This window comes from Pelodiscus sinensis, chromosome 11, assembly GCF_049634645.1.
Source record: "Pelodiscus sinensis isolate JC-2024 chromosome 11, ASM4963464v1, whole genome shotgun sequence".
NCBI classification, from domain to species: Eukaryota; Metazoa; Chordata; order Testudines; family Trionychidae; genus Pelodiscus; species Pelodiscus sinensis.
In genome coordinates this window covers 36,621,369-36,647,158 of record NC_134721.1, presented here as the reverse complement: position 1 = coordinate 36,647,158, position 25,790 = coordinate 36,621,369, and the positions used below count along the sequence as shown (strand labels likewise).

Here is a 25,790-nt window from a genome sequence, read left to right as displayed (position 1 = left end):
ATGGAGAGCGCTGCGCTGTGACAGAGCGCCCCCTCTTGCAACGGTGGAGAGAGCGCGGAGTGGAGTCAGAGAGTTCGATTTTTTGCAACCATAGAACGCAGGAACTGGTGGGCTAGAGTGTCCTATTTTGCAACCCTGGACAGCTGAGAGGTCTCGTGCTTCTCTCGCTTGTTGTGTGTCACTGGAGCCATTGGGCTAGTGCAACCTGGAGCTGTATGAGGCGATGGCATAGAGGGGGTGTATGTCTGGCTAGGTCACACTGCTGCTCCTTACTATAGATAGGGTGTGTGGCTGGGCCAGGCTGCCCAGCCTCCCAGCACAGTGCGGCTGTTTGGGGGCTGGGTCAATGTGCCTGTTCTGGTCTCTGTGGGTTCCAGTCTGGTCTCCAGACATGCTGCCACCCTCAGAGAGCGGTCAGGGAAGTACGTAGGCAGGGGGCGATGTAAGCTTTCCAGACCCATCTGAAGGGGTACAGAGGAGTCAGTCACCTGCCGTGTAGATGAGAGAGTGTATTTGTGCAGGTCTCACCCTGCCCAGGCTGCTCCCTTGCTGGGCACCTACAGAGGCCTTAGTTCCTGAATTCCAGCCTCTCTCGCTGTCTGGTCCTTGCTGGGAAGCAGCCTCAGCACCTGTAAGTGGGAACAGGGAACACCCAACCTTCTGTCCCCATCCCTTAGTGGGTGAATTATTGGGTCTGAGGCCCCATCTTGTGTTCTATAATGATAAAGAAAGGCCTGGAAAGGAGGAGATATTATATTTCCTCTCCCCCCATCCCATGATGCTGGGGATGTGTCCCTTTCTAATCTGCACAGGATTTGTCACGTCAGTCCCATTAAAACAGCTTTAAACTTTAGGAATCATGTAATCAAGCTACCTTAGATCTGAGCATGCTAGGGAAATGGGGCTGCTGGAAAATTTGGTAACTGGATAAACCTTGAGGTGAGGCCTTCACAGTGCTAAGGGCTCTGGGATCTCTATTCATAGTTCTGTTATTGCTGCCAAATTAATCCAGTCCTGCTCTAGCCCAGTTCATGGTGAAAGCCAGCCTGTGTGAGTAACATCAGCTGACCCAGTCTCTCTTGCTTGCCCCTCACCTCTAATGGCTGGAGCAGCTCCAGGGACCCAGTGCTGTTGCTGCTTAGCAGGGATGTGCAAGCTTCATGACAGAAGCTGAGATCTGGGTCCCTGGTCCCTTAAAAAACCTCAGATCCTCCACCTCCAGGGCAGCCAATTAGCTGCAAAGGCAATTTCTGTTAGCTCACTGCATGATTAACTGAAGCCCTGAATCCAATCCTCCTCTCCTGTATCTGTGTCCTGGAACAGCTCCCACCCAGTGCAACAGCTACCTTTTAAACCCCTTCCCTGATCTGGCCTGGGCTCCTGCTTTAGGTGCAGCAGGGAGATGATCTCCCTGGTGCAGGCTGCCATCAGCATGAGGACTGGAGTCCAGGGCTGAGAGTGCAGATGATGGGATCCAAAAGGAGAGCACTCTGCTGGCAGCAGAGAGTATTAGGGAGATCCCAGGTCTGGGAGTACAGGGGGGAACAGCAGGGGTACTCTTGCCAGGTTGGTGGGTACTGACAATGCATGTGGTCCCTGCAGAAGCACTGACAAAGGGAGTCCAATCTCTAGTCTTTCTCTCTCCCCCTGACCAGGCACCATATGGCTTTTGTGCCCAGGGGATTAGTCGGGTGTCAGGACAAAGCGCTTATGGCTCCTGAAGCATCTGTCAGCTCCCTGTGTTGTGGGCTGCTGGGCCCTATAATCCCTGCACATCCTGGGAGGGCCCAGGCAGCGCTTGATGGTGAGTGAACGAACAGAGTTCTGAGGGGAATCTCGGGGGAGGGGGGTGCGTGCAGCCCACGCACAGACTCCCTTTGTCCTCACAGTGGGACTCCTTGGAAGAATAGGGTGATCCCTGGGGGTGTCTCTGTCAGAGGCTCTTTGGGGCAGGGAAATGCCTTCCAGGGGAAGGGCTGGGACCTGCAGTGTGTGCATGTGGGAGTCTGTGGTGTGAGGAATCTCCCCCCCTTCCCTCCCCCATCTGGTGCAGGGGCTGAATTCCCAGTTCAGGAGTGTCTGAACTTCAGGGTCCAGATCTTGGGGAATAGATGTGGGGTTTATTCCTGGCTGGGTGATGGAAGGATGTGGGGCCATTTCCAACCCTGACTCCCACTGTTTACCCCCAGCATCACCATGGCTGAGGGGACTCTGGACAGTGCGGGTGCTCCAGCCCAGGCAGCACTGCCCCCTGGTGAGGTCTCCACCCCCATCCAGGTACCTGTGGTGACCCCAGGCCGGAACAGCCTGCTCCAGCCCCAGAGCACTGACCAGGAAATGCAGTGGCTACCAGAAGTGGGAAGGAGCCTCATCCAGGCAGAGCCCCCTGCACTGAGACAGGTGAGACACCCTTTTCCTGGGACAGCTCCCACTGGGTACACCAAAAGGATGCCCCTGTGGAGAGCCTGGTGAGCCTCCCCAGGACAAAGCCCCTTGTGCTGCTTCTCACGCTTCTGTGCATCAGATCGAGCCCCCCTCCCGCGCCTCATATCAGGGCCTTACTGCCCTGTATGTCCCTTCCTCCTGCCCCTTTCCAGGTCCCTGGGCAGCTAGGCTCTCTGGCTGTGTCTAGACTGGCAAGTTTTTCCACAAAAGCAGCTGCTTTTGTGGAAATCTTGCCAGCTGTCTACACTGGCCGCTTGAATTTCCGCAAGAACACTGACAATCTCATGTAAGAAATCAGTGCTTCTTGCGGAAATACTATGCTGCTCCCGTTCGGGTAAAAGTCCTTTTGCCACAAAAGCTTTTGCGCAAAAGGGCCAGTGTAGACAGCTCAGATTTGTTTTGCGCAAAAAAGCCCCGATCGTGAAAATGGCGATCGGGGCTTTTTTGTGCAAAAGTGAGTCTAGATTGGCACGGACGCTTTTCCGCAAAAAGTGCTTTTGCGGAAAAGCATCTGTGCCAATCTAGACGCTCTTTTCCGCAAATGCTTTTAACAGAAAACGTTTCCGTTAAAAGCATTTGCGGAAAATCATGCCAGTCTAGACATAGCGTCTGAGTGCCCAAACTAACCCCAGTATCCTCTGTGCCTAGTTCTCTCCAGAGCTCTGTGAGATGGGCAGGCTGTGCAAAACTCCCCCTGAGGAGATGTGCGAGGCAATGTTCGAGGATCCCCCCAGGGAGCCATGCGTGGAGCTGTGTGAGGACACCCCTCCCTGGGAACTGTGCAGGGAATCCCTCCCTGAGCCATGTGAAGGGCTGTGCGAGGAGATGTGCAAAGATCCTCCCCCCTGGAAGCCATGTGAGGGTTCATTTGGAAGTCCCATGCAGGGGAAGGCCCGGCTGCCATCTATTGTGGTAGAGCCCACGGAGGTGGGAGAAGTGGAGAGTGGGGAGCTGCGATGGCCCCCAGATGACTTCCTGCTGCAGGAGGGTGAGGATGAGCTCTTCACCGATGAAGAGGAGCAAGCGCCAGGGCCAGGTGAGTCTGGGTGACAAGAATAGGCCCCGGAGTCTGGGGGACAGGACAGGGGGCTAATGCAAGAAGGAAAGGGGCTTTGACTGGGCCATAGGATATAGGCCAAGGTGTCTTGGAGGCACCTCAGGATTTGGGCTCTCAGGGGGGGTTCTTGCCATGGAGGGGATTATAGTTCCATAAAGCTTTGGAGGATGGGATGTTCATTAGGAGTCCCTCCCCCATTTGGTGTGGCTATGGGGCTGTTAGGGGGTTAAGTGGTGCTGCTGTTCCTGCTCTCCATGTCCATGCTCTGAGGGGCATGTGGAGGGGATGGATCTGGCTGTCCTGGCCTGGAAGGCGCTGGGGTCTTGAGAGAAGCTACCAGAGGCAAAAATGGTGGGAGGGACTTGTCAGCCCCGGGAACTGTACAGAAATAGCTCCTTGGACATTCCCAGTGAGAGGCCCCAGCTGTAATCTAGCTTAGCTCAGTGCACACCCAGGCTGTGTCTACATTGCCATGATTTTGCGCAAAAGTGCCTGCTTTTGCGCAAAAATATGCTGCCTGTCTACACTGGCGGCGAGTTCTTGTGCAAGAACACTGACGTTCTAATGTGTGAAATCAGTGCTTCTTGCGCAAGAACTATGATGCTCCCGCTCAGGAATATGCCCTCTTGTGCAACTGTTCTTGCGCAAGAGGCCAGTGTAGACAGGCAACATGAAGTTCTTGCGCAAAAAAGCCCTATGGCTAAAATGGCCATCGGAGCTTTCTTGCACAAGAGAGCATCTACACTGGTACGGATGCTTTTGTGCAAAAGCACATCTCTTGTGCAAAAGCACATGCCAGTGTAGACGCTGTCTTGCGCAAATACTTTAACGCAAAAACTCTTGCGTTAAAAGTATTTGCGCAAAATCTTGCCAATGTAGACGTAGTCCCAGTGTCCACATGGGGCTTCTCTTGAAATAGCTCCTGGGTCAAAGGAATTTTCCTGTCCTACAGGTGAGCCTGGTACTTTGGTGAGTTTGTTCCTGGAACTCTGAGGGCCACTTGGGGATCTGGAGGGCAGAAGAAAATGCCTGCCAGGGGAAGACTGAAAGAGTTCAGCCTGCTCAGCCCAGGTGCTTTGTTTCCTGTGTCTGAGGCCTTCCCGTGGAGAAAACAGCAGATAGCAAAGGGCTGGAACTGCGCAGAGACAGGCAGAAAAAGAACAGTGGCTGGAAGCTGAAGTCAGAGTAATTCAATTTAGAAACAAGGCTCAAATTTATCTCAGGATGTGAGACTGACTGTTGGGACAGGCTCCCCAGGGTAGGTGTGGAGTCTGCCTCCTTGAAAGGCTCTTCAGTCAAAGGGCAAATCTTCACTACAGGCTGGATTGATGGGCAATGATTGATCCAAGAGGAGACAACTGCTGAGTGCTCTCCTCTCAATTCCGGTACTTCACCAGAACGAGAAGAGTAAGCAGAGTTGATAGGAGAGCATCAGCTGTTGACTTACTGCAGTAAGGAAACCTAAGTACATTATTCACATAGCTGAAGATCCATAACTTAGGTCCCACGGTAGAATAGACAAAGCCAAACACAAGTGATTGGGCTCTATACAGGGTGTCGTGGGAGAGTCAGGAGGATGTTCTCCAGCTTGTGCTACACAGGACGGCAGACTATGTGATCTTCTGGCCTTACGCTCTGGCTGCGTCTAGACTGGCAAGTTTTTCCGCAAAAGCAGCTGCTTTTGCAGAAAAACTTGCCAGCTATCTACACTGGCCACTTGAATTTCTGCAAGAACACTGACGATCTTATGTCTGAAATCAGTGCTTCTTGCGGAAATACTATGCTGCTCCTGTTCGGGCAAAAGTCCTTTTGCGCAAAAGCTTTTGTGCAAAAGGGCCAGTGTAGACAGCTCAGATTTGTTTTGCGCAAAAGCGCGTCTAGATTGGCACAGACGCTTTTCCGCAAAAAGTGCTTTTGTGGAAAATCATGCCAGTCTAGACGTAGCCTCTCAGCCTGTTTGACAGGGGAATGATTCTACCACTAATTCCCATGGCCCACAACTCAGTGACCAAGTTGCTGTTTGACAGCCTTAAAGCAGTGCCTTACCAAATTTGACCTTTTCCCACAATAAAAAAAAAATAGGGGGACCTAATGTAATTAATAGGCAGTAGGTTTAATACAAGAGGAGGTATTCATGCAATGCACAATTCACCTGTAGAACTCCTTGCTGGGGGATTTTGTGAAGGCCAAAAGTGTAGAACCGAGTTCAGAAGAGTGAGATGAGTGTATGGAGTATAGGTCCATCACTATTAACCAGGACAGAAGGGACACAGCCCCATGATTTAGGCATCTCTGAACTTCTAACTGCCAGAGAATGGAGGGTTGGACACTGGTAGATTTCTCCAGCATTGCTGTCATGTACACTCACCCTGAAGCTCTGTTCCTGGTTGCTGATGGAGACAGGATACTGAGCTAGATGGACCATTGCTGTGTCCCCTCTGGCAGTTCCTGTATTCATATGACCTTCCCCTTGGGGTGGGACTTGTCATGCTATTGCAAGGTGCCCTCTGCATGGGAGGGAGCTCACGTACTGTCTGGATGCCCAGCTGGCCAGGGCTTGAGGGTGTGACTGAGTCATAGAGCTCTGGGACTGCACTGCCCGAAGAACTCTTGCATCTCTCCTTGGGCCATCCTGCTGAGACTGTGATCAGTAGCGATTCTTGAGCTGGGACTCCTCTCTCTGAAGGTGCAGCAGGCAGGTATTCTCTGCGAGGGCTCCTGCCCCCCCAGGCTTTCCCCCCATCTCTGGCCTCAGTTAACCAAAGGCCCAGGGGTGCAAAGTGTTCTGCAGGGTTCTCTCAAGTCTGCTTGTATGGAGCTTGGGCTGGCAGCTTCACCTGAGGGCCAGGCTGAGCCAGGACGGGGGCTGGGAGACAAAGGCTGTGGGGAGTTCAAGTTGGGGGAGAGGCCTCAACATTTCAATGTCAATAATCCTAACAGGGCCAGGAACTGTCCCCTGTGCTGCTCAACATGCTCTGACTGCAGGCTCCTCCGTGCACTTTTGTTTCAGGGCCCCCTGCTCTGGAGAGCACCCTGGATGAAGTGCTGCTGTGAAGCCACTGGGGGCAGAGAGAACCTGATTTCCTCCTCCTCCTCCCCCGGAACCAGAAACCACTAGGGACTCAGCTGTAGCCTTGGGAGCCATAACTCAGGGACTGTGGACCCCCTCCCCAGGAGCTGCACAGCTGTAGGAGGGAATGGGTCCCCCCTACCAAAACCTGGGGTGTGTGTGTGTGTGTGGAATAAGACCAGTCAGGGGCATCTCCCTGCTAGACTCTACTCCCTATTTGTAAGCAAGAGTCAGCCTAATTTTGGTCTGCGACATCAGCACCATGGGGCACACACTTCCCCCACCACCTCCAGGAGCTAGGCCCAGACCAGGCACCTGCTCTGTATGGACAGTGGGGACTCAAGGCCCAGAGGAGCTGAGGAGCCTGCCACCTGCAGAGTTTCTGCTGGAGGGGTACAGCCTGCCCCCTGCTTCCTTGCTGAGCTCGGCAATAAAAGGTTCCTGTCCTAGCTGTGGTGTCACATTGTGAAGTGGTTGGTGAGGCCCTGGGAACAGGGCCCCAGATGTAGTATCCCTGTGGGGCTGGGCTGAGCTTCACACTCTGTGAGCCTCAGGTTGACTGATCTGGGAGGAGGCAGGCAGCAATATCTGGGCACCTGCATGGTGGCTGATGCAGAAGGGGGATGCTGTTCAAGTGGGGAGTTGTGCACAACAGGATCGTGTGTTGGGCGGGAGGCGGACTAGGGAACAAAGCCAGACTCCAGAAAGGTGATAATTCCTTTATTAACAATTCTCCTGTTGGCTTGGGCACCCCCACCTGAGTACATGCTGCTGTGGCAGCCTGCTGGCTGAGGGCACCATCCCCCTAGTTCCTAATGCATCCTGTCCCTGAGTCATACACTCCCTTTGTGCAGTCTTCATGGCCCAATAACACAGGGTCTCCTGTGCCATCCTAGTTCAGCAGTCCCTTGGTTGGTGACTCCAGGACTGGCTGGCTGAGTTTGTAGATGAAGTAGCAGATGCCATTAATGTGCCCGACCTCCTGCACTGTCACACCAGCCCCTCCCACCCGTTCCAGGAAAGGGATCCTGGCATCTGGGTCCTCATCTGAGAATTGCAGCAAGATGCCCCCTGGGCACAACACCCGCAGGCACTCAGCCACCAGCTGGCCAGCCTGGCCTGGTCCCTGGGGGCAGCGCAACAGTGAATCACAGGTGCCCTTGTCCAGCACCACATGGAAGGAACCATCCCCAAAGCTCCCCCCCTCAAGGTTAGTCGCATCCGCCACATGCAGATGAAGCTGGGAAAGGGAGTGTCGGGGTGGGGGGACCTCCTGGAGCAGCCGATGGAGAGACCTGATGGCCACAGGAGACACATCCACACAAGATATGTGGACAGGGTGTGGAGAGTCCCGATACAGTCCCAGGCCCAGATCTGAAGTGCCACAGCCTACGTCAAGCACCCGCATGGGGCTGAGGTTGGATTCGGGTGAGCCATACTCCTGCAGAGCTGGAAGCAGGAGCCCAGAGATAGCGGCGTAGTCAAAGAACCAGTTGAAGTGGGTCGGGGTCCCACCTGTAGCCTGCTGCATGTAGAAGCGGTCCCATGTGCTGGGCTGGGCCATGCCATGGTGCAGCCCATCTGGGGGAGGAAGGAGAGGTCAGTCTAAGGGCTGGGCAGGGAATCAAAAGAGGGGAAGATTATAGTAAGGCCAACAGGGAGGGTGCTGAAGCTCTCTAAAGCCTGGGTGCTGTAGCCAGACACAAACCCCATCTTGTTTTTCCATGAACCCCATCTTGTCCCCCCCCCCCCCAGAGAGCAAGAGAAAGGCAGTCAGCCTTTGATGCCCTGGGAACGCAGGTGTGCTGCCTGTCCCTGACTCTACCATAAACAGAAACCAGACAGTAAATGGGCTAGCTGACGACCCGGGGCCTCCCGTCACCCTGATGGCTAGTACCAGTAATTGACACACCTGCACTGTCCCAGGAGAGGAATCTTCGCCCATCACATACCAGAGGTGCCCATTGTCTGCATTTTTCCCAGGTGTAAATTATGCTTTGCACCCTTCGTGGGAAACTTGGTGTTCAAAGCCATTTTTCCTAATTGGCCACTTGAGACCAGGAAGAAGCCTACATGACCCAAGGGGTATAAAAGAGGTTCAGCAGCCCACCCCATTTGAGCTCCAATCATCTATACCTGCTGGCAGGTATTGATTGTCTCCCGAGGTCTGTGGGACGCCCAACCTCGCCCTACTTCTTCCCGAGGGATTGAGAGAAAGATGCTGGCCACGCCAAGTCTGGAACGCAGGGGTGAGAGTATATACTTGCTATGTGTCTATTTTGCATGCATTTAATAAGAGCTCAGAGAACCAAAAGGTTTCATGGTACCTGTAAGTGACTTATTAGAGTAATTTCTGTCCTGTCCTTTGTAGTGGCTGTGTTATCTGTAACACAGCAGTAGCATTTAACAACTAAGTTTACCCTGTAACAATAAAATAGTAACTGTTTAAGCTTTAACCTGACTCCTTCAGTTGCTGTAACAGAACCAAGCACAATTTAAAAGAACTTCAGCCGGTCATAAGGGACTCACTGCCCTGACTGTCGGCTGACAGGTGCCCAGTCTGAGTTCTGGTCTAAACTGGGACAGAGCCCTGAGGTCTGTGGGGTTATGGAGGGGGATGGGCAAGACAGCCACATTTCTGCAGGGGCCAGGGACAAGCAGCCTCCTGTCCCTTGGTGTCATGCTGATGGATGCAGAGGGCCCAACCCCAGCCTGGAGCCAGCAGATGGGGATAAGTGATCCTGGAGCAACCCTACTTGGAGCCCATGTGCTGCAGAGATGGGGATAAGGAGAGACTACATGCTCCATTTCTGGGGCTGTGATCCTTCCCCTTAACTAGCCCCATAGAGGCAGCCTCCCTCCCTGTGTGACCCCCTCTCCTCATCACAGCCCAGCCTGACTCTACACAACACAGGTTGCTCACCCCTCCCCCATGTAACCCCATAGGGCAAGGACCCATCTCACCCTGTCAACCAGTCTGATCCCATCTGCCCCCCCTCACCTCCCAGCCTTACCCCGTGGGGCTGGGATCTGCATCTGACCCACCCCCAGGATGACTTCATGGGCCTCAACTGTGTGATGGTTTCTGTCCTCCTCCAGCATGAGCCCACGAAGTCAGGCCTCACCCGGCCCCCCCCACCTCCCAGCCTTACCAATGGACCCACCTCACCCCACCACATGGTCTGAGCCAGTGGGACTGGGATTCCCCCTCCCTCCCTCCACCAGGCATGACCCTCCCCTCAGCCTGCCACAGCCCTCCGTGCTGGGAGCCCCCGCACAGGTGCGACTCGGGTGCCCTTTCGTCGGGGAAGAGCCCCCAGATGCCCTCTGGCGGGGGGCTGGTACCGGAGGGACAGGACACACCCCGTCCCACCCGGGGAGCTGGCACCCACCTGCCCAAGAGCAGAGCAGCCGGAGCAGGGGCCCGAGCGCCCCGCGCGGGGAGCATCAACAGTGCGACCCTCCTCGGGGCCTCTCTGCTCCGCAGCCGGGATTCTCTGCTGGACGCTGCCCCGCCCACTTCCTGCAGCGCCTGGCTCAGAGGCGGGGCCCGGATTCCAGCCCGTCTCCGCCCACAGGGACCCAGCCTAGGGCTCGCCCCCACCGCGGTAACTCGAGCCGCAGCTGCCCGCGGGCCTGAGCTCCCCCCCCCCCCGCAGAGGGGTCACTCTCCGCCCCATTCCTCACGGGGTGGGGGAGGGCCCGCCTCCCATTAGCGAGTGGCTAATTGAGGAGCCTGAGAGGAGGGGTCAGACCCAGCCGCAATTCACAAGGAGACTTTCCTGGCTGGGCTTTCTAAAAGCAGCTGAACCAGCCAGCGATTTAAACTAAACGCCCGGCCAAATCCCTGTCCCGCAAACAGAATCAGGTACTAACAGGAACGTGTTCAAAACTTTATTAGCATAACGAGGCAATCACCTGAACACCCCTTTCCGATCAGCAGGGCCGGCTTGACCAAGGCCAGGATCTCTTCAGCCCCTTGCTAAAAGAATAGGGAACCAAGACCATCTCCCCCCGCCGCCCACTGCAGGGCTGTGTCTACACTGGCATGAATTTCCAGAAATGCTTAAAATGGAATACTATTCCGTTTTCAGTTTTTCTGGAAAAGGAGCGTCTACATTGGCAGGCTGCTTTTCCAGAAAAGCCCTTTTTCCAGAAAGGCATCTGTGGCCAATGTAGACGCGCTTTTCCGGAAAAGAGCCCCGATTGCCATTTTCGCGATCGGGGCTTTTTTCCGGAAAAGACTACTGGGCTGTCTACACTGGCCCTTTTCCGGAACAGTGTTCCGGAATAAGGACTTATGCCCGAGCAGGAGCAGAATAGTTTTTCCGGAATAGCAGCTGATTTTGTACAGTAGAGCATTGTTGCTTTTCTGGAAATTCAAGGGCCAGTGTAGACAGCTCGCAGCTTATTCCGGAAAAGCGGCTGATTTTCCAGAATAAGTGGCCCACTGTAGACATAGCCCAGAAGTCTACTTAGGCTGTTCTGCCACCTCTAAACAGGCCCAGCTCAGCCCTCAAACACAAAACCTGCAGTTTCAAACTAGAAGCCACCCTGTTTCACTTGACATTCTTCTACAGAGGGACTGGGTACTGGGGTCTCAGCATCCTTACATCCACCACCATCAGCCCCCTGAAAGGGGATATTAATTCCACCCCTCCAGTGAGCTCAAGTCTAAACCCAAACAGCAATGGGTGAGCTGTAAACCAAGCTGCATGCTATTGTTTGGTGTGCCTGATCCTCCTGCAGAGGGGAGGGATCTCTGCCCAAGGCAAGCAAGGAAGAAGTCTGCAAACATTCACACCACTATGCTGCCCCTCCTTAGGCAGCAGGTCTCCTAGAAGGATCAGGGCAGATCTGGAGAGGAGGCTGCAATAGTCTCATGGTGGGTTCTAATCACAAAAGTCAGTGCGCTCTAGAGGCAGGAGTAGAGCCAAATCCTCAGGGCCTTCCAGAAGCCTGGGAAGAAATAAACAATTCGTAAGAAACCCTTTCCCGTGGTCTGTAAGGAGGGCTAGCTTCCACCTACTGATGCTTTTTTGCCTCATACCCCAGGAGACCTCCCCACCCACCCAAGCTGAGCAAGCAGCCCCCTCACGGGGAGGAAGCTGCGTGTCCCGGAGTTTGAGGATAGAACCAGCAGATGGGAAGCCACTGGCACCGAAGACAGAACACCGGAGGGATGGATCCCCCTCATCTGCCTCCAGAGCATCACAGAGCCAGGCACTGCACCGCCTGGATCTGCCAAGAAAAGGAGGCACTATCCTAGCCCCCCCCCACCCAAGAACCCCCTTGAGATTGCTGCTCCCAATGTCCAACCACCATCAGTTGCCCCAGTTCCAATCCCAGACCAATCACTGTTCCCACCATCAAGGCCATCTTTAGGGTTTATGGTGCCCTACAAGGGATGATTAAACTGGTGCCCCTATGCCTGACTTACTCTTAGCAACACAAACATAAGCTTACAGTATCGGAAACTTGCCACATGCACATTATTAAAAACAGTTTAACTGAATTAAGTACACTGTAATACTGATGGACTAGTACTAAAGTAGCAGCACTATAGAAAAAAATTCAGATTTATTGACAAAATGATGCAAATAATATTTTTTTTAATTTGTCAACATTTTATTGGAAATTTATATTAAGAACCCTGCCCTCCTTCACCAGCTGCAAGATGGGGGCCAGCTGAAGGCCAGGGCTGGCCCATGGAGCCCTGCTCACCCCAGACAAATTTGAGGCCAGGCCCAGCCCATGCAGGTCCTCTCCCCCCTCAGAGGAGCTGCTGACAGGAAAGTGAAGCTCTGTACCCTGGGGAGGAGTCATCAGCACAGCATTGTCACCCTTGTAAACCCTGTAATCTCTTCCCGCTCCCTCCTGAGTTCTGCACCCTCTACCTCCTGCCCTGACTCCTGCTCCCCCACCTCCCTACCCTGAGCCCCCCCAGACCCTGTGCCCTGAATCCACCCACCTTCTGCCCTGAGCTGCCCCCACAAACCTTCCAGCCCCCTGCCCACATATCTTAACCCCTACCCCTTACCAAGTCCCCCATATCTCTACCCTGACTCCAGCCCTGCAACCTTATACTTCTGCCCTAATGCCCCACACCAAACTGTGTGCCCTCAGTCCCCTATCTTCTGCCTTTGCACTTCAACCCCTGCCCTGAGTTCCCCAACTCTCCCAGTCCCCTGCCTTCACTCCTGTACCCCCACCCCTTATTCTAGCAAAAGACAGAAAACTTGCAAATACTGTCCTCCAAAAAACTATAGCTGATGTTTTAATCACTGACCTTCGGATATTAATACAAACTTCTTTCCCCTTCATTTTTTAAAAATTCTATCATTTAAATAAAGCATGTACATTGTCCTTTTATTTTGTAACTTCTCCCCCTCTCCACTCCTCCCTCCCCCGAAATTACCTCTTAAAGATCCAGATACGCTCATAGGGACATAAATATGTAATCACAACATGCATAATATCTCCCCGCCAAGATTTTCTATTAATCATAAAACTTAGAAATATTTGAAGAAAACGGAGAGTGCCATGTAGTAACAGGACTGCAGGAGCTGGGGATTTATGGCTTCCCTCGCCCCAAAAACAACCCTCCCCCAAAGCAAATTGACAACGAGATACAGGGAGCCTTCTTCCCTCCCCAGTACTGGCGGGGGTGGTGGTGAGTGCGGGTGCTTACCCTCCCGGATCTAAGGCCCCAGCCTCCCTCCCGGGCTCAGCACTCAGCGCCCCCTCCCTCCCGCGGCCCCAGACCCACCTTTCTCCCCTCCCCGGCAGCAGCGTCCACGTGCGGAGCTCAAACCAGCTGAGGGGAAAGTCGCCTGGGCTTCTCCCCACGCAGAGCCCCGGCCGGCGCCGGGGAATTTAAAATACCGGTGCCGGCTCGGGCTGCGGCGCCCCGCGTATCCGCCACCAGCCAGCGCTTCGGCGGACTGCCCCGGGCCAGTCTGCCCGTGCCTCAGCACACAGCCCTCTCCTCCCCTCCTCCAGCACCTCACCTCACCCAGCCCTATGGGAGGGGAGAAAGGGAGAGAGCTGTGCTCCGCGGGGGAGGAGGGAGGGGAGAAGAAGCCCAGCCAGCTTCCTCACCTCATGCCAGGAGTCACACAGGGGAGCCTCTTCCCCCACCCCCTCCCGTTCCCAGAGACCCCAGCAGCCCATCCCCTCCCTCAGACGGTGCTGCAGGCAGCGCATTCAGCTCTTCCTAGGACCCAGCAGCGCTGCTGCTGCCTGCTCACTGCTTCCCACTCCTCCCGGCAGAGTGGAGCCCCAGAAATACTGGTGGCCGTGGCCTATGCCCGCCATACTACACACTCAATTACCTGTCAGAGAACAGGCCACGCACCTACCGAGGCGGCTGCTTATAAGGCAGGGGCGTGGTTTAACACATCTTCATTGTGACTGGCCAGCCGGTCTCCCAATCAGGGACTTGCATCCATCTGGACCCAATCAGAGACACGTTATAAATTCAAATCCCGCCGCGTGGGCGGACGAACATGAGAGCTGTGGGGAGGGAGGGAGAAAGGAAGGAAACAGAAGGCGAGTGTGATGTTACGTAATGTCACGTACGGAAGCGGTTGTGTGCGACTGCGAGAGCGAGAGCGAGCCCATGTGGGTGCAGCATGGGGACCCCAGGAGGAAAAATCAACCGGCCCCGAACGGTGACTGAGAGCTCCCCCCACCCACAGCCTTACCCCGCAGCTCCTCCCAGGGCATCCCCCCCCGGCTGAGGGCGCATCGTTTCTGCAGCCGCTGTGCCTCTCATGGGGTCTCCTCTGCAATCCCTCTCGTGGCCTCAAACCATCTTCTGGGGCTCTTTACGGCACCTCCATTGACCCCATAACTCAGCCCCGCCTCTCCTTTGTGTAATGCCTAGTCCCGCCTCAGATGCCTTTGGCAGGTTCCCCTTCCTTATCTTTGAGATGACCCTGCCTCATAGCCAGAGACCCTCTTCTGAAACGCATTGTCTCCTTGGGACACCAGCCCATCATCCTTCTCCTCATGTAGCTCTGATCTATGGCATTTCTGCAGTGCTGAGCCCCAGACCCTGGGCTCCCTGCTTTGCCCCAACTCAGTACAGAGCTGGGGAGCCCCACTGGGTGGTGGTGACTGACCAGCAACTTCAAAGAATTTGCAGTGAGTTTCTCAGCTCACTATGGGATGAATAGGCTGGGGTGTGTGAAAGATTTTCCATCTCTCCAACCCCCAAATTCTCTCCAGCTTCCAACAACCAGCAAGCTTCTCCCTTCTCCATTGTCATTTGCTTTATGATCTGGAGTCTGTAATGTTTTGCTGGGTCTGTGACTTTGCTTCCTGTGCCTCCTACACTCTTTCCATGTAGAGTTTCCCAGCCTCTTAGCTGGTCTAGAGGTGCCAGTAGTGCCTGATGGTGAGTTATGAGCATTGTACTTTTCTTCCATTAGGAGCTGAAGAAAAAACTTTTCAAAAGACGCCGGGTTTTAAGAAAAGAGAAAAGAAGGAAGCACCAGATCACAGGAGCTGTGGTGGATGAGGGACTAATCACCATCCATCACCTGAAGAAGCGTGGGTGAGTCACCTTGTTTCCCCCCACCCTGAAGATCCAGATATGCTTTCAGTCAGAAGGCCAGAGAAGAGCAGTTAACCATCCCAGCCCCTAGAAACATTCAGACCTCAACATCTCTTCAAACACCTTGGTTCTGTCATCAGCCCTGAGAGAGCAGTGGGGCCAAGTAGTTAAAGCAGGAGTGGGCAAAAGGGCCTCTGCAGGCTGGATCTGGCCCACGGAGGTCCTGCTGCTCCCCCATCCCCAGGCCAGTCAGAGCCTAGGGATGGGAGAGCGCTTGGCGCTTAGAGTCAACCGTTCAGAACAGCTGGTGGTTCTCTCTGGGGCGTGTGGGGGCAAAGACTTCATGTTCTTACCCACCCATAGACCAATCAGGGTCTGTAGCTGGAGAAGCATGGAAGTGTCCTGGCTCTGCTCCTTCCATCTGAGCCCCCTGCCTCTTCTAGGGTGGCTCCGGGGCCACTTGAAAAATTGAAGTAGCCCTTGGTCAAAAATGATTGCCCACCCCTGGGTTAGAGCAGGGGGCCCTGGGCTCCAAGATTCCTAGTTGCTGTTCCCAGCTCTGGGAAGGGAGAGGTAGGGGGGTCTGTATTTTTAACGTGCAGCTCTTCTTCTTACTATTGGACTCCAGTGAGCATCTGCAGCTGAGAGGTAGGAGGGTTCAGCTGCCTCTCTTGGCTATTATTCTATCTCTGGGTTTAATAGGGCTTTGGGTATCTTCCACCCACAGTTCCAGCTCACGTGCCAACATTACCCTCTCAGGGAAGAAACGGAGGAAGCTGAGGAAGCAGATTCTTTACGCCACCAAGGAGAGAGACACAATGCAGAGTAATCCTTTCCTGACAATGAACTATGGGGATCTGAGGGAAGGTGTGTGTGGTCAGGGTCCTGCAGTGAGTCAGTAACCCAAAGGGGGTAGGGGAAGCTAAGAGCAGGGATGGATAGACTGCTCAGAACGAGGACAGAGCTCAGGGTCTCCCAGCTCCTAAAATTTAATGACACCCACAATCCCCAGAATCTTCTGGGGCTTCTTGGCTAGTCCAGCATCCAGTGCTGGAATGGGCCACAGAAGGGCTGAGATCAAATTCCTACCTCCACCACAGACTCCCTGTATAGCTTTGAGGAAGTCACTTCATCTCTCTGGGCCTCAGTTCTTAGCCTGTTGAATGGGGATAACTTACTTTCTCGCACCCTATTTAAATGGAATGCAGGGACTATCTTCTTGTCTGTGTGGTGTCATGGGAGGTCCCCTCATCTTGGGCTGGGTCTGTGTGGTGTGATAAGGATCACATTACTGTTATGCATGCACTAATGGTTTTCCTCCTTTCTTGGGCAAAGTTGAAGCTGTGAACCAGGCACAGACAAAAAAAATCACTGGCAGTGGAAGGAAGAAGAAACCTACAGCCTCCCAAGATGTGGAGATGAAGGAATCGGAAGCAGGGCCAGGATTGGACAGCTGAACTACTTCCACTGGCTCCAAAGCCTGGCATCTCCATCACCCATTTGCTGCATTGGTGCCTGCAGTTCTATGACTTTCCAGAGTCCTTTCCACAATTACTGGAAGTAGTATCTTGTTCTCATTCCCCTGGCTCTATTTTATGCTGGACCCCTAGGTGGGCAGCTCCCAGCACCTTTGGCTTTAACCTGCTTTTCTGGAGGTGAAGTAATACCAATCCTATCTATGTGGGAAGTGACTGGCTGAACTGGGGCTATGTGTGACTCTACAGTATTTTGTCAAAGAAATAAAGAAATAAAATCATGACTGGTCCTCCTGCAGGGTCAGAGGCACTTGACATCTCAGCTTGTTTGTGCTGCTACCTTAGGGACTTTTCATTGTGGCCCCAGCTCCCACTGCCTGGGCCGAGCAAGGAGGTAAGTCAGGTCAAGAAAAGGCGCCTTTGGGAGAGGGAAGGGGGACAGTGGCTGTGTGTGAAATGAACCACTTTGGCGCTTACCATCTCCCTCTGGCCAGACCCCTAAAGAGACAAGTAAGGGTGGGAGGGACTCTTTTTGTAATGAAAAGTCTGCATAGCCTTTGGGAGACAGGAATTGAGCTGGGCTAGGTGGGTCTCAGGCCAGTGGCTGTGTTGGTTCATTCCCCTTCTGGGTGAGCATGGGGAAAGGCTCCTTCTGGAGCAAGGGTCAGACTGTTGGGTGTGTTTCTAGGGCAGTGATTCCCAATTTTATTTGGCCATGGAACCCTTTTAAACGTTAAAGAATTTTGCAGAACCCCTAATAACAGTCTTATATATGGACCAGGGTATATGAGCAAGCTAGGAATGCAGGGTCTTGGCAGGGGAGTGAGTGAGGGAGATTTGGGTGTTGGGTCTGGGTGTGAGGGGGGACACTTACCTAGCTTGGCACCCTGCTGTAGACAGGAAAGCCTCCAAGCAGCATGCTCTTGTTCCCCCAGCAGGGGGGTGAGAGAGGGAGCTCAGTTGTCCCATGCAGCGGGGATCTCAGCACAGTTGCAGCCAGCACCAGGTCAGGCTTCCCCCTGGCAGGGCAGGGACAGGGGGGGACCTGTAGTAACCCCAACCTTCCCTGCCAGACCAGACTGCCACTTCCCCAGCAGGATGGGGAGGGCCGCAGGGGAGAGAGTGGCAGCGCATGGGGGGGGGAGGCAGCGTGCCCTGAGCGGAGGAGCGCAGAGCCCTAGCTGAGTTCCAGGGGCCGGGGCACAGGCAGCAGTTTAAAAATCCTGAGGTCCGAGAGCGCCTTGGACCCAACCACCCCTCTCCTCCTGGCAGCAGTGGCTGCTATAACAAGCCACCACCTGCACACGAGGAGGAGGAGACTGCACCGTACTGGAGGCCCCGTGGGACAAGGTCAGTCCTGTGGGGTGAGGAGGGGGCCACACTGTGGTGGGGCAGTTGCAGTGGGTGGTGGAGAGGCACGCTGCCAGAAGCCTGCCCCCGCTATGGGCTTTGTACGGGGGAATAGAATTTTATCACAAAACCCTTAGTTTCACTTTGTGGAACCCCAGGGTTCCGTGGAACACCATTTGGGAAACACTGCCCTAGGGAAACTCCTATTGTCTTAGTGCAGCTGTGACCAGGTGCAGCAGCCTTTGGTGGCTGAAAACCCAAGGTACCTTCTCCAACTCCAGTTAGCAATAAACAGACTCGGGATGTCCTGACTTTCATGCTGTTGTGATGGTTTCCTTTCAGGGTGGGATGCTGTCCAGACACAGAGATCCCTTAAGATGGGGTGGGGAACCTAAGGCCTGGGGCTTGCCTGCATCTGGTCCCCAAGGCTAGGGGCTTCCCCCCAGCATTGAGGAGCCAGTGCTGGTTCTCCAGCTCTCCTGCTGTCTCCCCATGGAGCTGGAGCACACACAATCTAGCCTGGGCCCTCCCTAGCCTCTGGTGGTGCTAGGGGAATGTGGGGAGTGTCTTTCTCCTCAGTTGGTGAGGGGTTTTTGGTTTTGTTTTTCACTGTGTGTGGCCCTTGACTGATTTTCCTGTGGGTCCCTGACCCTAAAATTGTTCCCCACCCCTGTTTTAAGATCATACATTTGGGGGAGGAGGGATCAGGAAGAACTCTAGGGAAGAGGCCAATTTAGCTCCAACCTTACACCTACTGCTGGACTGCATAGTCTGTACAAGGTGGTGGTAGGGTTGCCAGGTGTCTGGTATTTTTGGCTTTTGTCCGGTAAAATATTCAGAGAATACTGGACACCGGGTTCCCCAAGACTGCTGGCACAAAATGGCTGCCTGCCAAAAGATCCCTGTATGTAAAGGGGACATGCTGTTTTATTTAAAAAAAAATTTTTTTAGGCTTAAGTCCTTGGAGCCCCTTTTTTTTCTTTCTTTCTTTCTCCCCCCCCTCCTTTTTTTCCCTTCAACAGAATTTTTTCACTGTTGTTTTTTTTTTTTGGGGGGGGGGGCATGTTTGGTATTTTTGTTTCAACCATCTGGCAACCCTAGGTGGTGGGGGTGCATGACTGAAGGGAAAAGAGGGGTTGGATGCATTATTACTGGCCACAGCAAACTTGGTTGGGGCATTGCCAAGATAGTCCCATCTGAGCCCCAAGGCAGAATTGCCTAGTGGGCACAGCATGTTATATACCACAGGATCTTGCTGATGGAGAGTGAGGCAGGATGCTAGCCTGAAGGGGCCACATTAGCCAGGTCTCCCAGCCCTGCTCTCAGTAATTGACAATGCTTCTGTGGATGGTAGGGGGATAGGGAGAAAGCTCTTCATGGATACAAAACATTTGGATCTGCAAAGATGGCAAACAATACAACTACAAACATGGATGTAGAAAGCTGTGTATTGAAAGTTAGTATTTGCATATTTGCAAGGTTCTAGGGATAAGCATATGCTTTATTGCCTTCAATAGGAGGGCAGGCCTCTGTCCTGAGAGGGATTGTGGTGGGTGGTACCTACAATGGTTGTCCCAGCAATAGTGCTGGGGGACTGCAATGGCTGGAAGGAGGTGGTGCCAAGATCCAAGCCGGGGCGGGCAATAACATGGTGGCAGTTCACTAGGGTTAGCCCCTGATGAGTGGCCAGTGCTTTACCTGCATGGCTGCAGGTATCAGTGATCACAGCTCCTGTTGGCTGTGAATCACTGTACCCAACCAAAGGGAGCAGAGTGGACCAGGGCACTGCTCCCTGCAGCTCCCATTGGCCAAGAACGGAAATCTGCAGCCAACGGGAGCTGTGGTCACCAGTACCTGCAGCCATGCAGGTAAATATAGTGGTGGGGGCCCATCAGGCGCTAACCCTGGAAAACCTGTCCTGCAGGCTGGTATTTGCTCCCCCCCCCCCCCCAAAAAAAAAAGCTGTACTGTTTGGAACAAACTATAATAAACACTCCTGCAGTGAGGGAAAGGGGAGCCACCCAAAAGTGAAACCTTTTAACATGGGAACCCAGTACAGCATAGATGTTTCCAGCCTGGATTTCTGCTCAGTCTAAATCTCAGATTAAATCCACCCACCTATGGTAAAAATCTGTTTCTCTTCAGCCCAGAGTCCAAACTCACCAACAAGCTCAACATCTCCCTCCTCCCTGCAGTTCAGAACCTGGCAAAACTCTAGTGCAGGCCTCACCAACCCAACCCCCCACAGCTCAGCACCTAAGCCTTCAGCCTATCTCCCAATCCCCACAGCCAGATGCCCCATTCCCTTCCCTAGTGAGACACCCTATTATGTAGCCCATTCCCGCACTTTCCCCGGCCTGAGCTCTATCATCTCACCAGCGCACCGGGACTGGAACCTTCATAGCGGCACTGGGGCCGGAGGGCCCGTTTCACTGTTACACCTTCCCCCAGGACGCAGGCGCGGAGTGAGCCTGGCTGCTGCCACTGGGACCCCACGCCCGGGATGTCCGCGCTGTGCGACCCCCCGGGAGCGGCGCCGCCGCAGACCCCGGCTCACGGGGCCCACCCGCCGCTCAGGTACCAGGAGCCCCCCGGCAGATGTCCGACCGGGAGCCCTCCCAGTCCCACAGTCCCTCCCACCCCCGGGCAGGGACCTCTCACTGGGAATCCCCCGAGAGCCCCTCTCAGGCAGGGACCTCTGCCTGGGGACCCCCGTCCACGCCCCCTTTTCTCCTCCTGCGCCTCAAAGCCCCCTCCCGACGCAGGGACCTCTCACTCAGAACCCCAGGGACGTCCCATGGGCACTGTCAGAATCCCAACCCCGCCCACTGGGGCTCCCCTTGCCATTCCTGGCAAAGCTTCCACTGGGAACCCTCCTTTGGGGTCTTGAGCCCTTCAGTCTCCCTCTTTCTCCAGGCCCTTCCCTGACTGGATCACACCTCCCAAGAACAGGGACTCCTTCCCCAACCTCCCACTGGGAAATCTCCAACTCTGCCCTGGGAATCTGTGCACTGATACCCCCAGCACTCCTCTGCTTCTTGGCAGGGACCTCCCAAGCAGGAAATTCCAATTTCTCCAAGTTTTGTACATCCACAACCCACCTAACCAGATCACCCAACTGTCCCTGACAGGTATCTTCCACCACCAGTCCCTCCCTGAAATCCCCTCCTTTCCTATGTCCTGGAGACTCATGATAGTTTTGCAGGTCTGTGCTCTCCTGAGTCACATGATGCTGCTTGATGTCCTTGGGTTGGTGGGGGAGTAATATTTAAAACTCAGCCCCAGTAGGTTGTTGGATACCATCCATGTTATAATAAGGGATTCCCTAATGAGCAAGAAAGGGAACTGCAGACTAGCAAAGCCTTCATAGGATGACTGGGCCTGTTTCCCACTTAGTGCAGTGGGTCCCCTCCACCCATTTTTCCAGATGCTAAAACCACGTGAAGATGAATGTTGGGGTCCTATATCTTGTGTTCTGGAGCTCAAAATCCTTCTGGGATGTCAGGCTGCTACTTGGACAACTATATACTGCCCATCCCTGCAATATCTTTGTGCCTCACACTCACCCTTATGGCACCTTTTTTATCCCCACAGACCAGAACTTAGGTGTCCTGGTTCTGTTCTGAGTCAAGTGCCCTACCCACTAGACATCCCCTCCCTTTCTGGATAGAATGCAGGCTGGTGATGGGAGGAGATTGGAGTCCAGGCCTCAGAAGAGGTTGGAGTGAACATCCCTGCTTGCAGCCTGACGCTTTCTGTGTTTCCCCCTCTTCCTCATAGTTCCCAGGAGCTGGCCCAGGAGATCAAAGCCTTCCTGAGTGGTGCAGACCCTGTGCATGGTAACAAGCTTACCATCAAGGAGCATGCCCGCTGTGCCATCCTGCTGCTGCGCAGCTTGCCACCTGCGCGCAGCGCCGTGCTGGACCATCTGCGCAATGTATTCGATGAGTATGTATGCACCTACCTCTTAGAACTAGAGAGCAGCGAGGCAGGACTAAGTGCTGGGCGGACTCAGGGGCCCAACTTGGATGATGTGGTGCAGGAGATCCAGAATGTGCTGTCTGAGTTTGTCCGCATGAACCCCAAGGCCTGGGCACCTGTGGTCTCAGCCTGGTCCATTGACTTGATGGGGCAGTTGAGCAGCAAGTACGCAGGGCGGCACGGTGTGCCCCACGCCTCCAGCCTCAATGAGCTGCTGCAGCTGTGGATGTCATGCAAGGCCACACGGACGCTGATGGACATCTACACCCAGTGCCTGTCCTCCATGATCAACACCTGCCCTGATGCATGTGTGGATGCTCTGCTGGACACCTCAGTGCAGCATTCTCCGCACTTCGACTGGGTGGTGGCTCACATTGGTTCCTCTTTCCCCAACACCATCATTAGCCGTGTCCTCTCCTGTGGCCTCAAGGACTTCTGCGTACACGGGGCAGCCCCTGTCGACCTGCTCTTCCCCAGTGCTGCTGACAAGCGCGTGCCCAAGATTGCCTCAGTGGTGGGCATCTTGGGCCACCTGGCCTCGCGCCACTCAGGCAGCATCAAGCAGGAGTTACTGCGGATGTTTCATGAAAGCCTGGGCCCCATGCGTGACCAGCAGCAGAAAGCTACTGTGCCCTTCCTGCTGCAGCTGGCCGTCATGTCACCCATGCTGCTGGGGACCATCTCTGCTGAGCTGGTGGACTCCCTCAAGCCGAGCGTGCTGAGCCAACTGCACCAGCACTTTGCTGCACTACCTCGCGAGGACCTAGAGAACATGGTGAGCATTGTGGTGCATCTCATCTGCCAGACGTCAGCAGGGGCCTACCGTATCCTGCAGTTCCTGGTAAACACAGCCATGCCAGCCTCGGTCATCACCACGCCAGGGCTGGCCGTCCATGACAGCGTGCGCGAGGCCTGTGACCGTATCATCCAGCTCTTGCTGCTCAACCTGCAGAAGCTGGTGTACAACCGGGGCACAGCCAGCCTGGGGGATGCCCCACCCCGGGCTGTGCCCTTCCTAGATGAGCTGAAGGGCCATGTGCGGGAGCTATGTGTGGAGACACTGAGGCTAGAGCGCAAACGCTTCTTGTGGCAGCACCAGCTTCTTGGGCTCCTCTCAGTCTACTGTACCCCCAGCTGTGCCACAGATGCCCTCTTCTACCTGCTGACGCTGGCCCGGAGCCAGGAGGAACTGGGCCTAGCCACCCAGCTCTATGCTGTTCTGAGCTCCTGTATGAGTGACCTGCTGCCAGCTACTGTCAAGAAGTGCGTGTGCCAAATCCACATGGGGGGGCTGTCAGAGCAGCACATGGTGCAGCTGTTCCACAATCTGGCCTTGATTGTACAGTGGGAGGGGGAGGGTCCTGCCTCCATGAGTGCCCAGCTAGGAGCTGTCCTCTCTCTGCACCTCTATGATCTTGGGCAGCTGTTGCTCCATCACAATCCGGAAGTGGCTGAGGCTGCCTCCTTGCTGCTCTCTGTCTGCCCCATGCCCCAGACCATCCGGCCAGCTCACCTGCTTGTCATCATCCGCTCAGCTGTGCACCAGTTCTTCCTGGTGCTGCATCGCCAGTGCCCTACAGGCATCAGCTACAGCAGCCGGCTGCTCTCCCGTCTTAGTGGGGCCTCTTCAGCTGCCATGAAGGCTATCCTGCAGCAGCTGGTGGAGGGAGCACTGCACCCAGGGAACGCTGAGCTCTTTGGGGGCCTGGCTGAGCTGCCTACTGGGGATGATGCCGGCCTGGAGGGTGCCAGGGTCTCCCTATTGGACATTAACCGGCGCTTCACAGCTGCTGTCAACTTCTCTGGCAGCGTGTGGTCTGTATTCCATGCAGGGGTGATTGGGCGTGGGCTGAAGCCATCCCATCCCACCCGCCGGCAGGAGCCTGAGGAGATTGTGCACAATGTCCAGAACTTCCTGAGCCTGCTGGTGCGCTGCTGCCGGGGTGGATGCTACAGTGCTCCTGAGCCTCTGACCCAAACAGCAGCTGTCAACCCCGAGGCAGCCAAGGTGGTGGCTGTGGTGCTGGTGGAGAGCGTCTGCCCTGATGTCACCAACAGCGAGCTTGGCTGGCCGCCTGAGGAGCACACCCGCACCACTGTGGAGCGTGACATCCAGATCTGCCGACGCTTCCGTGACAACCCGCTGCTTTTCCAGCTGCTGCGATTGGTGGCAGCTGGCCCACCAGCCCTGTGCTACTGCTCTGTGCTGCTGCGTGGCCTGTTAGCCACCCTTATGGCCCACTGGGAGGCCTCCCGTCACAGCGACACCACCAGCTCACCATGGCACCTGCATGCCTCCTGCATCCTGGTGGCTTGCATGGCAGAGGGCTCCCTGCTGCCACCTGTGCTTGGCAACATGCATGAGATCTTCCACCAGTTGGTGCCCTTTGAGGTGCATCTGCTGCTGCTGAGTGTCTGGGACTACATGCGGGACAACAGCCCTTTACCCCAGAAGTTCACCTTCCAAGCTGATAAAGGGCTCTTCTTCCGTGACTTCTCCCGTGACTGTGATGTTGGGAAGTACCTCTGCGTGCTGCACAATGTGCTGCACAAGAACATCGACCGCTTGGGGCTGCTGTCAGGGCGCTTCCAGCCTTAGCGCTGCCCCCCATCTTAGGACAGTCCTGGACTCCCTGCACCTCCCAGGGCATGACTACTCCTGCCATCTCAGGGCAGTTACAGACTTAGCTCCTGCCCCACTCCTAACACACTGCAGGGGCTGCTGCTTGGAGGGGGAAGCATTTGACTTGTTTTTTAACCAATTAAGAATAACTGTAAAATTCTCCAAGGGTTCATTTGGGAAGCTGAGAGTGAGGGGGTCCTGGCACCTCCCACTCAGCCTCTGGAGCTCTAAGCAGGAGCCAATGCAGCTGCACTGGGGAAACTCTGCCTCTTTGTCAGTTTCTCTCTGGGACAGGAATCTTTGGTTTCTGGTTCCAGGGGGGGCTTGATGGCTGGGAGTTGGGTTGCCTTCGGGTAGTAGAGACCCCCTGGCTCACCCACAGTGAGGCACTGAGCATGCTCAGCCTGTCCCAGGGCCACAACAGCTCACTGAAAGTGCTCCCAGGCTGCTTGCCTCCTGTCTTCACACCTTCTGTGGGGGGGATTAAAGCAGGGCCACAAGGTCAAGTCTGTGCCCTGGGACTAGCTAGAGAAACTGGTTGAGGGTGGGAAGTGGGAGATGTTTATGTGTTCAGCACATCTGCTCCAGCCCAGCCTTTCCACCCAGTTCCCTGGTTCTACTGAGCTGGGCCTGGGTGGATTCTGTTCCTGTTGTTTTCGAGCTGCTGTGGCCAAGGGAGTCTCGTGGGAGAAGGACAGACACTCTGGAAACCAAAAGGAGCCTTCACCTCCATCTACCACTGTTGAAAGGGCTCTGCTGTAGTATCAGAGGTTGTTTATTCAATCCTCCAAGATTATCATTCCTCTGTGGTCCTGGCTGGTAGCCACATCCTGGGGACCACCAGGACAGGAATTGTGTGGAGACTCCAGCTATTCAGGGGGACTGGGAGTGCCCAATGCCACATCCCACCAGGGCACAGCCCCCAGCTCAGTCTGCTATCGCCTTTGCCAATTCCTTCTCCTTTTCAAAATAAAGGCTGAGAAGGGAATCTTGCCCCTGCAGTTAGTGTTGGGTATGGGGTTGGGGGGCTGCCCCGCAGCTTGGGGCGCAGGGCGGGGCAGCGGAGGAGAGAGGCGTGGGGGGGAGCTGGGCACATGGACTGGGCGTGAGCGGGCCGGGATCCGGTCCCAGCTCTGCTCGGGGATGGAGCGCGGGCCGGGCCCGTTCCTGTCTCAGTGCTGAGCCCCGGCTGTGGCCCTGCGCAGAGCGGGGCGGGTCCCGGACACGAG

The 25,790-nt window shown here is 54.9% G+C and overlaps 4 protein-coding genes and 1 non-coding gene across 7 annotated transcripts; 3 read left to right on the top strand and 2 right to left on the bottom strand.

Moving 5' to 3' along the window:
* The first annotated feature begins 84 nt into the window (after positions 1–84).
* LBHD1 (LBH domain containing 1) lies at positions 85–7,143 on the top strand. Of its 2 annotated transcripts, none has more exons than XM_025182184.2 (4): positions 85–1,804; positions 2,278–2,400; positions 3,094–3,481; positions 6,513–7,143. In XM_025182184.2, the coding sequence occupies exons 1-4, from the start codon at positions 1,802–1,804 to the stop codon at positions 6,554–6,556; spliced, it is 558 nt and encodes a 185-aa protein (XP_025037969.1). In that variant the 5' UTR covers positions 85–1,801; the 3' UTR covers positions 6,557–7,143. The 2 variants fall into 2 exon arrangements, with proteins under 2 accessions (XP_025037969.1, XP_075795415.1); XM_075939300.1 differs by having other exon boundaries at positions 2,190–2,400.
* A 133-nt stretch (positions 7,144–7,276) lies between these two features.
* On the bottom strand, positions 7,277–13,928 carry CSKMT (citrate synthase lysine methyltransferase). Its single transcript, XM_075939298.1, has 2 exons — positions 13,907–13,928; positions 7,277–8,153 (listed from the first exon to the last, which is right to left on the bottom strand). Exon 2 carries the CDS (start codon positions 8,134–8,136, stop codon positions 7,465–7,467), a length of 672 nt encoding a protein of 223 aa, XP_075795413.1. The 5' UTR covers positions 8,137–8,153; positions 13,907–13,928; the 3' UTR covers positions 7,277–7,464.
* LOC112544984 (small nucleolar RNA SNORA57) lies at positions 11,683–11,830 on the bottom strand. Its single transcript, XR_003088377.2, has one exon. It is a non-coding gene; the product is annotated as a small nucleolar RNA SNORA57 (small nucleolar RNA).
* A 160-nt stretch (positions 13,929–14,088) lies between the features above and the next one.
* On the top strand, positions 14,089–16,922 carry C11H11orf98 (chromosome 11 C11orf98 homolog). Of its 2 annotated transcripts, none has more exons than XM_075939301.1 (4): positions 14,089–14,245; positions 15,008–15,132; positions 15,860–15,957; positions 16,468–16,922. In XM_075939301.1, the coding sequence occupies exons 1-4, from the start codon at positions 14,207–14,209 to the stop codon at positions 16,587–16,589; spliced, it is 384 nt and encodes a 127-aa protein (XP_075795416.1). In that variant the 5' UTR covers positions 14,089–14,206; the 3' UTR covers positions 16,590–16,922. The 2 variants fall into 2 exon arrangements, with proteins under 2 accessions (XP_075795416.1, XP_014426542.2); XM_014571056.3 differs by having other exon boundaries at positions 15,860–15,999.
* A 3,450-nt stretch (positions 16,923–20,372) lies between these two features.
* INTS5 (integrator complex subunit 5) lies at positions 20,373–25,548 on the top strand. Its single transcript, XM_075939295.1, has 2 exons — positions 20,373–20,534; positions 21,738–25,548. The coding sequence occupies exons 1-2, from the start codon at positions 20,461–20,463 to the stop codon at positions 24,535–24,537; spliced, it is 2,874 nt and encodes a 957-aa protein (XP_075795410.1). The 5' UTR covers positions 20,373–20,460; the 3' UTR covers positions 24,538–25,548.
* Positions 25,549–25,790: the final 242 nt, after the last annotated feature.

Coding starts and splice junctions, on each gene's coding strand:
- LBHD1 (XM_075939300.1), top strand. CDS start 2,197: ATGGCTGAGGGGACTCTGGACAGTGCGGGTGCTCCAGCCCAGGCAGCA. Junction 2,401..3,093: donor AGCCCCCTGCACTGAGACAG/GTGAGACACCCT, acceptor CTCTGTGCCTAG/TTCTCTCCAGAGCTCTGTGA. Junction 3,482..6,512: donor GGAGCAAGCGCCAGGGCCAG/GTGAGTCTGGGT, acceptor CTTTTGTTTCAG/GGCCCCCTGCTCTGGAGAGC.
- CSKMT (XM_075939298.1), bottom strand. CDS start 8,136: ATGGCCCAGCCCAGCACATGGGACCGCTTCTACATGCAGCAGGCTACA.
- C11H11orf98 (XM_014571056.3), top strand. CDS start 14,207: ATGGGGACCCCAGGAGGAAAAATCAACCGGCCCCGAACG. Junction 14,246..15,007: donor AAATCAACCGGCCCCGAACG/GTGACTGAGAGC, acceptor TTCTTCCATTAG/GAGCTGAAGAAAAAACTTTT. Junction 16,000..16,467: donor CTATGGGGATCTGAGGGAAG/GTGTGTGTGGTC, acceptor TCTTGGGCAAAG/TTGAAGCTGTGAACCAGGCA.
- INTS5 (XM_075939295.1), top strand. CDS start 20,461: ATGTCCGCGCTGTGCGACCCCCCGGGAGCGGCGCCGCCGCAGACCCCG. Junction 20,535..21,737: donor GGGGCCCACCCGCCGCTCAG/GTACCAGGAGCC, acceptor TCTTCCTCATAG/TTCCCAGGAGCTGGCCCAGG.